This window comes from Symphalangus syndactylus, chromosome 9 (genome assembly GCF_028878055.3).
Source record: "Symphalangus syndactylus isolate Jambi chromosome 9, NHGRI_mSymSyn1-v2.1_pri, whole genome shotgun sequence".
Lineage (NCBI taxonomy): Eukaryota > Metazoa > Chordata > Mammalia > Primates > Hylobatidae > Symphalangus > Symphalangus syndactylus.
The window spans coordinates 110,663,408-110,677,968 of NC_072431.2; the positions used below are offsets into that span (position 1 = coordinate 110,663,408).

The 14,561-nt window shown below is 51.3% G+C and overlaps 1 protein-coding gene across 2 annotated transcripts in view; it reads left to right on the forward strand.

Annotated features, from left to right (window-relative positions):
• The window catches only part of LOC129490233 (inosine-5'-monophosphate dehydrogenase 1-like), a 54,358-nt gene extending 42,719 nt beyond the window's left edge, over positions 1 to 11,639 (forward strand). For both annotated transcript variants that reach the window (XM_055293920.2, XM_063609061.1), the window contains exon 2: positions 9,180 to 11,639. In XM_055293920.2, the coding sequence (XP_055149895.2) occupies positions 9,440 to 10,189 (750 nt within the window). In that variant the 5' untranslated portion in view covers positions 9,180 to 9,439 and the 3' untranslated portion in view covers positions 10,190 to 11,639. The remainder of the gene's footprint in view (positions 1 to 9,179) is intronic.
• Positions 11,640 to 14,561: the final 2,922 nt, after the last annotated feature.

Consider the following 14,561-nt stretch of genomic DNA (forward strand, 5'->3'; position numbering starts at 1 on the left):
TGCCCAGCTAATTTCCAGCTAATTTTTTTTTTCGTATTTTTAGTAGAGACGGGGTTTCACCATGTTAGCCAGGATGGTCTCGATCTCCTGACCTCGTAATCCGCCTGCCTCGGGCCTCCCAAAGTGCTGGGATTACAGGCGTGAGCCACCGCGCCCAGCCCAGTGTTGGCTTCTTTTTTTTTTTTTTTTTTTTTTTTTTTTTTTTTTTTTTTTATTAATTTTTTTTGCATACAAAAACAATAATCACTTTCTAAAAATACATACAAACAAAAAGATGCGTATCAAACATATTAGGAAGGTTGCACATGGGAAGTCGGGGAATAGAAATGGGGGTGGGAGTTAAAATAAATGAGAGAGGAACTTTATATGGATCAGTGATAATAACTCAATCCTCTATTTGACAAAGAAGAGGGAGAAGGAAGAGGAAGAAAAAGAAAGTGGGATAAAGGATCAGAAAGGGAGGAAAATAGAAAAAATTAGAGTATGACTCCAGGGTAGACCTGTTTTGTTGTCATTGAGTTGGTTGCTTGGTTTGTCTGTTGTATTCTTCATGTTTCGCCAAGTTGGCCAGACTGGTCTCGAACTCCTAGCCCGAAGTGATCAACCCGCCTCGCCCCCCAGAGTGCTGGGACCACAGGCGTGAGCCACCACGTCCAGCCCCCACATTGCTTCTGGCCTCCGTGGTAGACCTCCCAGACGGAGCGGCCAGGCAGAGGACCTCCTCACTTCTACCCAGACACGGGGCGGCCGGGCAGAGGGGCTCCTCACTTCCCAGACGGGGCGGCCAGGCAGAGACGCTCCTCACTTCTTCCCAGACGATAGGTGACCGGGCAGAGGCGCTCCTCACTTCCCAGACGATGGGTGGTCGGGCAGAGGCGCTCCCCACTTCCCGGACAATGGGTGGCCGGGCAGAGGCGCTCCTCACCTCCCAGACGATGGGTGGCCGGGCAGAGGCACTCCTCACTTCCCAGATGGGGCAGCCGGGCAGAGGCGCTCCTCACTTTCCAGACGATGGGTGGCCGGGCAGAGGCGCTCCTCACCTCCCAGACGATGGGTGGCCGGGCAGAGGCGCTCCTCACCTCCCAGACGGGGCGGCCGGGCAGAGGCGCTCCTCACTTCTTCCCGGACGGGGCAGCCGGGCAGAGGCGCTCCTCACTTCTTCCCAACGGGGCGGCCGGGCAGAGGCGCTCCTCACTTCTTCCCGGACGGGGCGGCCGGGCAGAGGCGCTCCTCACTTCTTCCCGGACGGGGCGGCCGGGCAGAGGCGCTCCTCACTTCTTACCGGACGGGGCGCCCGGGCAGAGGCGCTCCTCATTTCTTCCCGGACGGGGCGGCCGGGCAGAGGCGCTCCTCACTTCCCAGACGGGGCCGGCCGGGCAGAGGCGCTCCTCACTTCTTCCCGGACGGGGGCGGCCGGGCAGAGGCGCTCCTCACTTCTTCCCGGACGGGGCGGCCGGGCAGAGGCGCTCCTCACTTCTTCCCGGACGGGGCGGCCGGGCAGAGGCGCTCCTCACTTCTTCCCGGACGGGGCGGCCGGGCAGAGGCGCTCCTCACTTCTTCCCGGACGGGGTGGCCGGGCAGAGGCGCTCCTCACTTCCTCCCGGACGGAGCGGCCGGGCAGAGGCGCTCCTCACCTCCCAGACGATGGGAGGCCGGGCAGAGGCGCTCCTCACTTCCCAGACGGGGCGGCCGGGCAGAGGCGCTCCTCACTTCCCAGACGGGGTGGCCGGGCAGAGGCGCTCCTCACTTCCCATACGATGGGTGGCCGGGCAGAGGCGCTCCTCACTTCCCAGACGGGGCGGCCGGGCAGAGGCGCTCCTCACTTCCCAGACGGTGGGTGGCCGGGCAGAGGCGCTCCTCACTTCCCAGACGGTGGGTGGCCGGGCAGAGGCGCTCCTCACTTCCCAGACGGGGCGGCCGGGCAGAGGCGCTCCTCACTTCCCAGACGGGGTGGCCGGGCAGAGGCGCTCCTCACTTCCCAGACGGTGGGTGGCCGGGCAGAGGAGCTCCTCACTTCCCAGACGGTGGGTGGCCGGGCAGAGGCGCTCCTCACTTCCCAGACAGTGGGTGGCCGGGCAGAGGCGCTCCTCACTTCCCAGACGGTGGGTGGCTGGGCAGAGGCGCTCCTCACTTCCCAGACGGTGGGTGGCCGGGCAGAGGCGCTCCTCACTTCCCAGACGGTGGGTGGCCGGGCAGAGGCGCTCCTCACTTCCCGGACGGGGCGGCCGGGCAGAGGCGCTCCTCACTTCTTCTCGGACGGGGCGGCCGGGCAGAGGCGCTCCTCACTTCTTCCCGGACGGGGCGGCCGGGCAGAGGCGCTCCTCATTTCTTCCCGGACAGGGCGGCCGGGCAGAGGCGCTCCTCACTTCCCAGACGGGGTGGCCGGGCAGAGGCGCTCCTCACTTCTTCCCGGACTGGGCGGCCGGGCAGAGGCGCTCCTCACTTCTTCCCGGACGGGGCGGCCGGGCAGAGGCCCTCCTCACTTCTTCCCGGACGGGGCGGCCGGGCAGAGGCGCTCCTCACTTCTTCCCGGACGGGGCGGCCGGGCAGAGGCGCTCCTCACTTCTTCCCGGACGGGGCGGCCGGGCAGAGGCGCTCCTCACTTCTTCCCGGACGGGGTGGCCGGGCAGAGGCGCTGCTCACTTCCCAGACGAGGCGGCCGGGCAGAGGCCCTCCTCACTTCCCAGACGGGGCGGCCGGGCAGAGGCGCTCCCCACCTTCCAGATGGGGCGGCGGCCGGGCAGGGGCTGCAATCCCAGCACCCTGGCAGGCCAAGGCAGGCGGCCGGGGGGTAGAGGCTGCCGCGAGGCCAGACCACGCCACCGCACTCCAGCCCGGGCAACACCGAGCACTGGGTGAGCGAGACTCCGTCTGTAGTCCCAGTACCTCGGGAGGCTGAGGCGGGCAGAGCACTCGGCGTCAGGAGCTGGCGAGCAGCGTGGCCAAGATGGCGAACGCGTGCCTGCATCCAAAGGAGAAAAGGCAGGCAGCGGTGGCGCGCGCCGGCAGTCCCAGGCAGTCCGCGGCGCGGGCAGCAGCAAGCCGAGTAGATTGTAGCCTGGGCCAGAGAGGGAGGGAAAGAAAGAAAGAAAGAAAGAGAGAGAGAGAGAGAGAGAGAGAGAGAGAGAGAGAGAGAGAGAGAGAGAAAGAAAGAAAGAAAGAAGAAAGAAGGAAGGAAGGAAGGAAGGAAGGAGGAAGGAAGGCCAGTGTTGGCTTCTTAAAAGCAAGGACCAACCAGGCACTGTGGCTCACGCCTGCAATGCTAGCACTTTGGTAGGCCAAGGCAGGTGGATTGACTGAACTCAGGAGTTCAAGACCACCCTGGGCAACATGGTGAAACCCTGTCTCTACTAAAATACAAAAAATTAGCCTGGCATGGTAGTGGGGGCCTGTAGTCCCAGCTATTCAGGAGTCTGAGACACGAGAATTGCTTGAGCTTGGGAGGCAGAGGTTGAGCCAAGATCACACCACTGCACTCCAGCATGGGCAACAGAGCGAGACCCAGTCTTCAAAAAAAGAAAAAAAAGCCAGAACCTTCTCTTACATAACCATATTTTTTTATTGTGGTTTGACAGATGTTTCCTTAAATGCCTGGAGAAAAGGAAACAAGGGAGGGAAAAAAGCAGTAGAAAAGAAAAGAAAATTTTCCAGGCCTTTGCAGATTGGCTCTATGTTGGATCACTCCTTCTATGTTTAGCCATGCTGTTTGCAACTCTGCCTTAACCTCCACTTCTTGCTTACACTGAGTCTAAAAATCAGGCAGAGGTGAAAACTCATGGTCTTCCCAGTTTTTCTCTAAGCATGTGTCCTTCTCTTGGCATGTGTGTGGCCTTCTAGATTCCCCAGTAAACATAGAAAACTTTCAAAGCTCTTATTCTCCCCCAAAATCTCATTCTCTGGATTTTCCTCTCAGGCTTTCAACATGTCTGTTGTTTGATCTAGCTGTTTTTTGATTGTTTGTTTTGCCCAGGCCATGGCAGTTCATTCATTTGTTCTTAATTGCTTTTAGGAAAAGTCTGTGTAGCTGCTCTATCCTAGTAGAGTTCCAAGTTAGTTACAACAAAGAACCCTAGTTAGGTTCAAAAGACAAATCCTGGGCCGGCACGGCGGCTCACGCCTGTAATCCTAGTACTTTGGAAGGCCAAGGTGGGTGGATCACCTGAGGTCAAGAGTTTGAGACTAGCCTGGCCAACATGGTGAAACACCCTCTCTACTAAAAATACAAAAATTAGCCGGGCGTGGTGGCGGGCGCCTGTAGTCCCAGCTACTCGGAGAGGCTGAGGCAGGAGAATGGCGTGAACCCGGGAGGCGGAGCTTGCAGTGAGCCGAGATTGCGCCACTGCACTCCAGCCTGGGCGACAGAGCAAGACTCCGTCTCAAAAAAAAATAAAAAAATAAAAAATAAATAAATAAAAATACAAAAATTATCTGGGCGTGGTGGCGGGAGCCTGTAATTCCAGCTACTTGGGAGGCTGAGGCAGGAGAATGGTGTGAACCCGGGAGGCGGAGGCTGCAGTGAGCTGAGATCACACCATTGCACTCCAGCCTGAGTGAAAGAGCGAAACTCAGTCTCCAAAAAAAAAAAAAAATCAAATCCTATTCTATAGGAACAAGGTCCACTCTGCTCTCTCTAGAACGAGGTATCTGAACAGGGAACACAAGCTGCTGGCTTTAACATCACTGCTTCTCTAAGGAGGGGATGGGGCTAAGGTAAGCTAAAATACCACAAAAATCTTAGCTGTTTCAGTGGCCTTTCTGTTGGTTAAGCATTTGTTTGGTTGCTGTAAACTTTTCTTTTTTTTTTTTTTTTTTTGAGATGGAGTGTCACTCTGTCGCTCAGGCTGGAGTGCAGTGGCACAATCTTGGCTCACTGCAACCTCCTCCTTCCAGGTTCAAGCGATTCTCCTGCCTCAGCCTCCCAAGTAGCTGGGACTATAGGCGCACGCCACCACGCCCAGCAAATTTTTTTATTTTTAGTAGAGACAGCATTTCACCATATTGGTCAGGCTGATCTTGAAGTCCTGGTCTCAGGTGATCCATCCGCCTCGGCCTCCCAAATTGCTGGGATTACAAGCATGAGCCACCGCACCCGGCCCGTTGCTGTAAACTTTTAACTATCTCCTAGCATTCTGATAAGGTTGAATTCCGACAGGTTTTGCCAAGTTTTTCAGTGTTTCTGGGGAGAAATGGATCCCCTACTCTGCCATTTTCAATAATGCCACTTCTAACCTCCATGCCTTTTTACTATACTCAATTTCTATCTTTTTATGTTGTTCTCTCTTTTTTTTTTTTTGAGGTGGAGTCTCCTCTGTCACCCAGGCTGGAGCATAATGGTGTGATCTCGGCTCACTGCAACCTCCACCTCCCAGATTCAAGTGATTCTCCTGCCTCAGCCTCCTGAGCAGCTAGGATTACAGGCACCTGCCACCACACCCAGCCAATTTTTGTTTTTTGTTTTTCAGTTTTTTTGAGATGGAGTCTCGCTCGGTTGCTTGGCCTGGAGTGCAGTGGTGTGATCTCAGCTCACTGCAGCCTCTGCCTCCCCAGTTCAAGCTATTCTTCAGCCTTAGCCTCCTGAGTAGCTGGGATTACAGGCATGCGCCACTGTGTCTGGCTAATTTTTGTATTTTTTAGTAGAGATGGGGTTTCACCATGTTGTCCAGGCTGATCTCGAACTCCTGACCTCAGGTGATTCGCCCACCTCGGCCTCTCAAAGTGCTAGGATTACAAGTGTGAAACACTGTGCCTGGTCAATTTGTATGCTGTTCTCTAAGCCACTTCCTTAGAACCATCTTCTAATTCACTAACACTCTGTTTGTCTATGTCCATCTAAGATAATGTATATCTAGTTTATTGAGGGTTTATTTCCAATAACTTACTTTTTCATTTAGGAAATTATTTCCAGGATTTCTAATTGATTCATTTATTTTTAATTTTTAAACTTTTCGGCTGGGCGCGGTGGCTCACACTTGTAATCCCAGCACTTTGGGAGGCCGAGGCGGGCGGATCACGAGGTCAGGAGATCGAGACCATGGTGAAACCCCGTCTCTACTAAAAATACAAAAAATTAGCCGGGCGCGGTGGCGGGCGCCTGTAGTCCCAGCTACTCGGAGAGGCTGAGGCAGGAGAATGGCGTGAACCCGGGAGGCGGAGCTTGCAGGGAGCCGAGATCGTGCCACTGCACTCCAGCCTGGGTGACAGAGCGAGACTCCGTCTCAAAAAAAAAAAAAAAAAAAAAATTTAAACTTTTCATTTTGAAATAATTTTAGATTTACAGAAGAGCTTCAGAGATAGCATAGCAAATTCTTGTTTATCCTCCACCCAGCTTTCCCTAATGTTAACAGTTACGTAATATCTTGCATAACTCTGAGACATTTATCAAAAGTAAGAAACTAAACTTGATATAATACTATTAACTTTATTCAGATTTCCTTAATTTTTCTTTTTTCTTTTTTTTCTGTTCAGAATCCAATCCAAGACACCATGTTGAATCTAGTTGTCAAGTCTCAAACCCGTGACTGTTTCTCAGTCTTTCATTGTGTCATGACCCTGGCATTTTTAAAGAGTACTGGGCAGGTTATTTTGTCTAATGTTCCTCAATTTAGGTTTTTGTCTGATATTTTCTGTTAAGCCAGGGTTGTAGATTTTGGGGAAGAATGCTACAGAGGTAAAGTGCCCTTCTCATCACATCATATAAGGGGATATAAGATATCAGTCTGACATTATTATTTAGGTTAACTTGATCACTTGGTTAAGGTGGTATCTCCATTGTGCAGTTGCTATTTTTCCCTTTCCATATTCTATGCATTAGAATTGAGTCACTGAGTCCAGGCAATACTGAAGAAGAGAGAAATTGAGCTGTACTTCCCGGAGGGAGATGAATCAAAGAATACGTGTTCTTTCTTTCTTTATTTATTTAGAGACAGGGTCTCACTATATCTCCCAGGCTGTTCTCAAACCCCTGGCCTCAAATGATCCTCCTGTCTTGGCCTCCCACAGTGCTGGGATTATCGGCATGAGCCAATGCACCAGATATCTTTTTACGTTTATTCAATTTGTTGTTCTTCCTTTATCCCTTTGAGGATCCAAGGCATACTTGTGTTGAAGCCTTTTATTTCTGTTGAAGCCTTTTATTTCTGTTGGTTTTTTCTTAGATTGAGAGTATCTGTGAAAAAAGTATTTTAAAGATTGTTCTTTGCATTTATCTATACTGAATTACCCTCCTAATTATGGAGGATTTTATTTTGTTTGTTTTTTTGGGTTTTTTCTTTTTTTTTGGTGGTGAGGAATCTGTCCTGTCTATAATTAATTTTAATAAGTTGAGGAAATTTATTTGCAGATTCATCTTAGAGTGGGAAGTTTTGCAATTTTGTTCTGTTTTGTTTTGCTATATCCTTCCTTCTTTCTCACTGCTCTCACCATCCTTATCTAGGGTTTTTGTGAATTCAGTCATGGCCCTGTATGTTTGGCACAGATTCCGGTTTTGTGGCCATGTCTTATGTTGGCCTGGTTCCTGGGTATGAGAGTTACAAAAGCTGCTGTCCCAGGCAGCAGAGGGCAGCAGCTTGTTTCAGCCTTTTTTTCTCACCTCAGCCCCTAGTTTTATGTATAAACAGGATTTCATCATGTTGCTCAGACTAGTCTCGAACTCCTGGCCTCAAGTGATCCACCCATCTCTGCCTCCCAAAGTGCTATGATTACAGGTGTGAGCCACCATGCCCAGCCAAAAATGATGTTTTTAATAGACACAAAAATAAAATAGATAAGTTCTCATAAAATTACTATATTTAAGCAATAGGGGCCAGGCGCAGTGGCTAACACCTGTAATCCCAGCACTTTGGGAGGCTGAGGCAGGCGGATCTTTGAGGTCAGAAGCTCAAAACCAGCCTGGCCAACATGATGAAATCCCATCTCTACTAAAAACACAAAAGATTAGCTGGGCATGGTGGTGGGCACCTGTAATCCCAACTACTTGGGAGGATGAGGCAGGAGAATTGCTTGAGCCCGAGAGGCGGAGGTTGCAGTGAGCCGAGATCGTGCCATTGCACTCCAGCCTGGGCGACAGAGCAAGACTCTGTCTCAGAAAGCAAACAAACAAACATACAAAAAACCAACAGGGAAAAATTTATGTCTGCAATTTTATTTCAATAAATAAACACACAAATAGGTGGTAAGAATACACACACAGAGAAGGAACATCACAATATGTATTGCATTTATTTCTTGGAAATGGTTTTTGGTTGTTGTTTTGAGACAGGTCTCACGGCAAACTGCACCTCCTGGGCTCTAAAAAACCTCTAACCTCAGCCCCACCCCCAGTAGCTGGGACTACAAGTGCACACCACCACACCTGGCTAATTTTTGTATTTTTTTGTAGTAACAGGGTTTCACCATGTTGCCCGGGCTGGCTGTAAACTCCTAGCCTCAAGTGATCTGCCTGCCTCGGCCTCCCAAAGTGCTGGGATTACAGGCATGAGCCACCACCAGCCGGTAATGGTCTTTAAAGACATTTCTGGACATTTGTGATCAGAGGAAAAACGTTGCCTAATTATCTAATAATTTTTTTAAAATATTTGTTCCATTTTGTAAGCCATTTTATTTTCCTATCATTAGTTGATGCCTATGTGTTTGTTTTTATGCCAAGACTGTGTTGTATTTGAGTCAAAAAATATGACTGATGGAAGACTCCTCAACAAAATTGGTAGGTAATATTTGTGTACAATTTTTATATTTATATATAACCCCAAGTTAGTCATTTCAGAAATGTATGAAGGTGGTAGGAAGATAGCATGAGAAGGATGAGGTACATTGTTTTTCTTCCAATTCGCTATTTCTCTATTTTTTATTTTATTTTATTTTATTTATTTTATTTTTTGAGATGGAGTCTTGCTCTGTTGCTCAGGCTGGAGTGCAGTGGCACGATCTCAGCTCACTGCAACCTCTACCTCCCGGGTTCAAGTGATTATCCTGCCTCAGCCTCCCTAGTAGCTGGGATTATAGGGGCCTGCCACCACGCCCAGCTAGTTTTTGTATTTTTAGTAGAGATGGAGTTTCGCCATGTTGGCCAGGCTGGTCTCAAACTCATGAACTCAAGTGATCCGCCTGCCTCAGTCTCCCAAAGTGCTGGATTTACAGCCCCCTTGTCCAGCCATTTTTTTTAAAATAAACTTCTTGGCCAGGTGCAGTGGCTCACCCTGTAATCCCAGCGGCGGCGGCGGTGGCGGCCCAGCAGGTGTTTCTGTCGGGTCGTGGGGTCTCGCGGCAGCGTGTGGACTACCTGATCAGCGGTGGCACCAGCTACATGCCCGAGGATGGGCTCATCGCGCAGCAGCTCTTCGCCAGTGCCTAAGGCCTCACCTAGGACGACTTCCTGATTCTCCCAGGACTCATAGACTTCATAGCTGAGGTGGACCTGACCTCAGCCCTGACCCGGAGGATCATGCTGAAGACACTGCTGATCTCCTCCCCCATGGACACTGTGACAGAGACTGACATGGCCATCGCGATGGCTCTGATGGGAGACATTGGTTTCATTCACCACAACTGCACCCCAGAGCTCCAGGCCAAGGAGCTACGGAAGGTCAAGAAGTTTGAACAGGGCTTCATCACCGACCCCATGATGCTGAGGCCCTCACACACTGTAGGTGATGTGCTGGAGGCCAAGATGCGGCATGGCTTCTCTGGCATCCCCATCACTGAGACGGGCACCATGGGCAGCAAGCTGGTGGGCATCGTCACTTCCCGAGACATCAACTTTCTTGCTGAGAAGGACCACACCACCCTCCTCAGTGAGGTGATGACGCCAAGGCTCAAGCTGGTGGTGGCTCCAGCATGTGTGACGTTGAAAGAGGCAAATGAGATCCTGCAGCGTAGCAAGAAAGGGAAGCTGCCTATCGTCAACGATCGTGATGAGCTGGTGGCCATTATCACCGGCAGCGACCTGAAGAAGAACCAAGACTACCCTCTGGCCTCCAAGGATTCCCACAAGCAGCTGCTGTGCGGGGCAGCTGTGGGCACCTGTGAGGATGACAAATATCACCTGGACCTGCTCACCCAGGCGGGCGTCGATGTCATAGTCTTGGACTCGTCCCAAGGGAACTCGGTGTATCAGATCACCATGATGCATTACATCAAACAGAAGTACCCCCACCTCCAAGTGATTGGCAGGAACGTGGTGACAGCAGCCTAGGCCAAGAACCTGATTGACGCTGGTGTGGACGGGCTGTGCGTGGGCATGGGCTGCGGCTCCATCTGCGTCACCCGGGAAGTGATGGCTTGTGGTCGGCCCCAGGGCACTGCTGTGAACAAGGTGGCTGAGTATGCCTGGCACTCTGGTGTGCCCATCATAGCCAATGGCGGCATCCAGACCGTGGGGCACATAGTCAAGGCCCTGGCCCTTGGAGTCTCCACAGTGATGATGGGCTCCCTGCTGGCCACCACCACGGAGGCCCCTGGTGAGTACTTCTCAGATGAGGTGCGGCTGAAGAAGTACCAGGGCATGGGCTCGCTGGATGCCATGGAGAAGAGCAGCAGCAGCCAGAAACGATACTTCAGCAAGGGGAATAAGATGAAGATCGCACAGGATGTCTTGGGCTCCATCCAGGACAAAGGGTCCATTCAGAAGTTCATGTCCTACCTCATAGTGGGCATCCAGCACGGCTGCCAGGATATCGGGGCCCACAGCCTGTCTGTCCCTCGGTCCATGATGTACTCAGGAGAGCTCAAGTTTGAGAAGCGGATCATGTCAGCCCAGATCGAGGGTGGCGTCCATGGTCTGCACTCTTACGAGAAGCGGCTGTACTGAGGACAGCAGTGGAGGTCGAGGTGGTGGAGGGGGCGCACCCCAGTGTCCCCCTTCGGGCACAACCTCCCTCCATGACTGAGTGGTCCACAGATTTGCATTACGGGTTCCCCAGCTCCTTTCCAGGGAGAGAGGAGGGGAGGCCCTGAGGGCTCTCCAGGCCCTCACTGGGCATCCCCTGCAGAGTCAGGACTGCTCCCTGGGCCAGGCTGCCCTGGAAGCCCCCCGAGCCCAGCCAGCCGGGTTCTCAGGCTCTGCACCTGCCTCAGGTCTTTCTTGCTGCAGCCTACTCCAGCCCTGCCCCCATCCCAGGGGCAGGCAGCCCCTCCTGGTTTCTCCTGTAGGGCACCTCCCTGCCCCCAACCCCCCCCAGGAAATGGTGCTCTCCTGGCCCTGCCTCTGGCTCTTCCTGGGCCGCTGCCCCCTCAGCCATGTGGCACTTCTGAGCTCCTGACCTAGGCCAAGGGGAGGTCTCTGCCCTCTTCCCTGGCCCTGGGCTACCCTTGGGTCCTGCTCCTCAGGCCACTCCCCGTCCCTGGCCCTGGGGAGGAGGCTGCCCTGGTCATGGCCATCTGCCTGTCATTCCTGACTCATCACCGTCCCCAGTGAACCATTCCTGCCCTCTCCTCAGCTGCAGTTGAAGGCTTTAACTTTGCACACTTTGGGATCATAGTTGCATCATTGTGTATTAAGTAATTGGAATAAATCAAGCAGGTCTCAAGGCCTAAAGAAAGAAAAGGAAGGAAGGAAGGAAGGAAGGAAGGAAGGAAGGGAAAGAAGGAAGGAAGGAAGGAAGGAAGGAAGGAAGGAAGGAAGGAGGGAAGAGAAAGAAAGGTAGAAAAGAAAAGAAGGAAGAGAAAAGAAAAAAGAAAAGAAAAGAAAGAATTATGTAGACCAGAGTTCACGGGTTCCAGCTCTGGCTTATCTCTTGTCTGGCTGCATGACTTGTCATTTTGGGCCTTAGTTTTCTTTAAAACTGTAAGTTTAAGACATGAGCTGTTAGGCTGGGCGCGGTGGCTCACGCTTGTAATCCCAGCACTTTGGGAGGCCGAGGCGGGCGGATCACGAGGTCAGGAGATCGAGACCACGGTGAAACCCCGTCTCTACCAAAAATACAAAAAAAAAAAATTAGCCGGGCGTGGTGGCGGGCGCCTGTAGTCCCAGCTACTCGGAGAGGCTGAGGCAGGAGAATGGCGTGAACCCGGGAGGCGGAGCTTGCAGTGAGCCGAGATCGCACCACTGCACTCCAGCCTGGGTGACAGAGCAAGACTCCGTCTCAAAAAAAAAAAAAAAAAAAAAAAAGACATGAGCTGTCTCTCTATATCTACCACTTTTTTTTGAGACGGAGTCTCACTCTGTTGCACAGGCTGGAGTGCATTGGCTCAATCTCAACTCACTGCTACCTCCTCCTCCCGAATTCAAGTGATTCTCCTGCCTCAGCCTCCTGAGTAGCTGGGATTACAGGTGTCCTTCACCATGCCTAGCTAATTTTTGTATTTTTAATAGAGGCCTCAAGTGATCCACCCGCCTTAGTCTCCCAAAGTGCTGGGATTACAAGCGTGAGCCACCTCGCCCAGCCTGTATCTTCCACTTTTAATAACCTATGCCCAGGATCTGAAAAATATTTCCACAGTGGTTGAAGTAATTACGATTCCATGCCTCAGAGACCTCTAACATCCCTACGTCATCAGAGAGCCGTTTTTGCACGCTTACCATCTGTGTTCGTTTGTGTCCTATGTCCTCCGGGTCTCTTTCCTTGCTATGTTTTATTATGTTTGTATGAATTAAAATCCAAAATCCTTTTTCCTAACAGAAATACTTTCCTCCTGAGCTCTCACTTGCCCCTTTGCTAGCAAGATGGTTAATTAGCTCCAACACATGAAGGGTAGAGTCAAACAGGGAATTGTATTAACATCCGCTTTGTTTGTTCCAGGAAACCGATGCAAATAAACAAGAGAACATTCTGTTACTAAGCAAGTAGAACACAATTCAGTTTGCCCAAAGCACTTTATAGTATTTCTTATTGTTTATTCTTCCTTGCAAGACCAAGGCAAGAGAAGGTAACAGGTGCAGGTCCATTAATGAGCCTCTAGCAGCACATTGCATTGTGATGAAATGGTTATAAGAACTGAATTGGAGGAGTGGGGTTAGAGAAGATTGGAACTGTTGAGGTTTTTATTTGAGGCTACAAAATAGTATAGTTTGAGGGCCAGACACTGTGGCTCACGCCTGTAATATCTGCACTTTGGGAGGCCAAGGCATGCAGATCACTTGAGGTCAGGAGTTCTAGACAAGCCTGGCAAACATGGGGAAACCCTGCCTCTACTAAAAATACAAAAATCAGGGCTAGGAGTGGTGGCTCACCCCTGTAATCCCAGCACTTTGGGAGGCTGAGGCAGGCAGATGACCTGAGGTCAGGAGTTTGAGACCATCCTGACCAACATGGAAAAACCCTGTCTCTACTAAAAATACAAAAAAATTAGCCAGGCATGGTGGTGGGCACCTGTAATCCCAGCTACTCAGGAGGCTCAGGCAGGAGAATCGCTTGAACTCAGGAGGCAGAGGTTGCAGTGAGCTGAGATTGCGCCATTGCACCCAGCCTGGGCAATGAAGCGAGACTATCTCACCAAAAAAAAAAAGAAAAATGAAAGATATTTCCAGGCTAGGCATGGTGGCTGATGCCTGTAACCCCAGCACTTTGGGAAGCCAAGGCGGGTGGATCACCTGAGGTCAGGAGTTTGAGACCAGCCTGGCCAACACGGTGAAACCCCATCTCTACCAAAAATATAAAAATTAGCCAGGTGTGGTGGCGCAGGCCTGTAGTCCCAGCTACTTGGGAGGCTGAGGCAGGAGAATCACTTGAACCCAGAAGGCAGAGGTTGCAGTGAGCTGAGATTGCACCACTGCACCCCAGCCTGGGCAGGAGAGTGAGACTCTGTCTCAAAAAGAAAAAAAAGAAATGTCCAGAACCTCAGAAGGCTCCCTGAGGTCCCCTGCCAGTTAGTAATCCTGCTTAAGGGTAATGACTGATTTCTCTTACATGGATCAGTTGTGCCTGTTTTCATACTTCATAAACATGAAATTAGGCATTTACTAATTACATTTAGGAATTACTGCTTTGGTTGGGCTCAGTGTCTCATACTTGTAATCCCAGGACTTTGGGAGGCCGAGGTGGGAGGACTGCTTAAGCCCAGGAGTTCAAGACCAGCCTGGGCAACAAGGCGAGACCCTGTTGCTACAAAAGATAAAAAATGAGCTGGGTGTGGTGGCACACGCATGCCATGCCACTGCACTCCAGCCTGGGCAACAAAGCGAGAGCTTGTCGCTCAAAAAATAAAAATAAAAAAAGGAATTACTGCTTTGTGTTTGATTTTTTTGGAGACAGGTCTGGATCTCCCAGGCTGGAGTGCAGTGGCATGATATTGGCTCTCCACCTGCAACCTCCACCTCCTGGGCTCAAGCTATCCTCCCACCTCAGCCTGCCAACTCCCAAGTAGCTGGGACTACAGGTGCATGCCACGCCACCCAGCTAATTTTTGTATGTTTCTATAGAGACAGGATTTTCCCATGTTGCCCATGCTGGTCTCAAACTCCTGAGTTCAAGCAATCTATCTGCCTCAGCCACCCAAAGTGCTAGGATTACAGGGGTGAGGGGTGAGCCCCGTGCCCAGCAGTGTGTTTGATTTTTTTTCTTTTCTTTTCTTTCTTTCTTTTTTTTTTTTTTTTTTGAGACAGAATCTCATTCTGTTGCCCAGGCTGG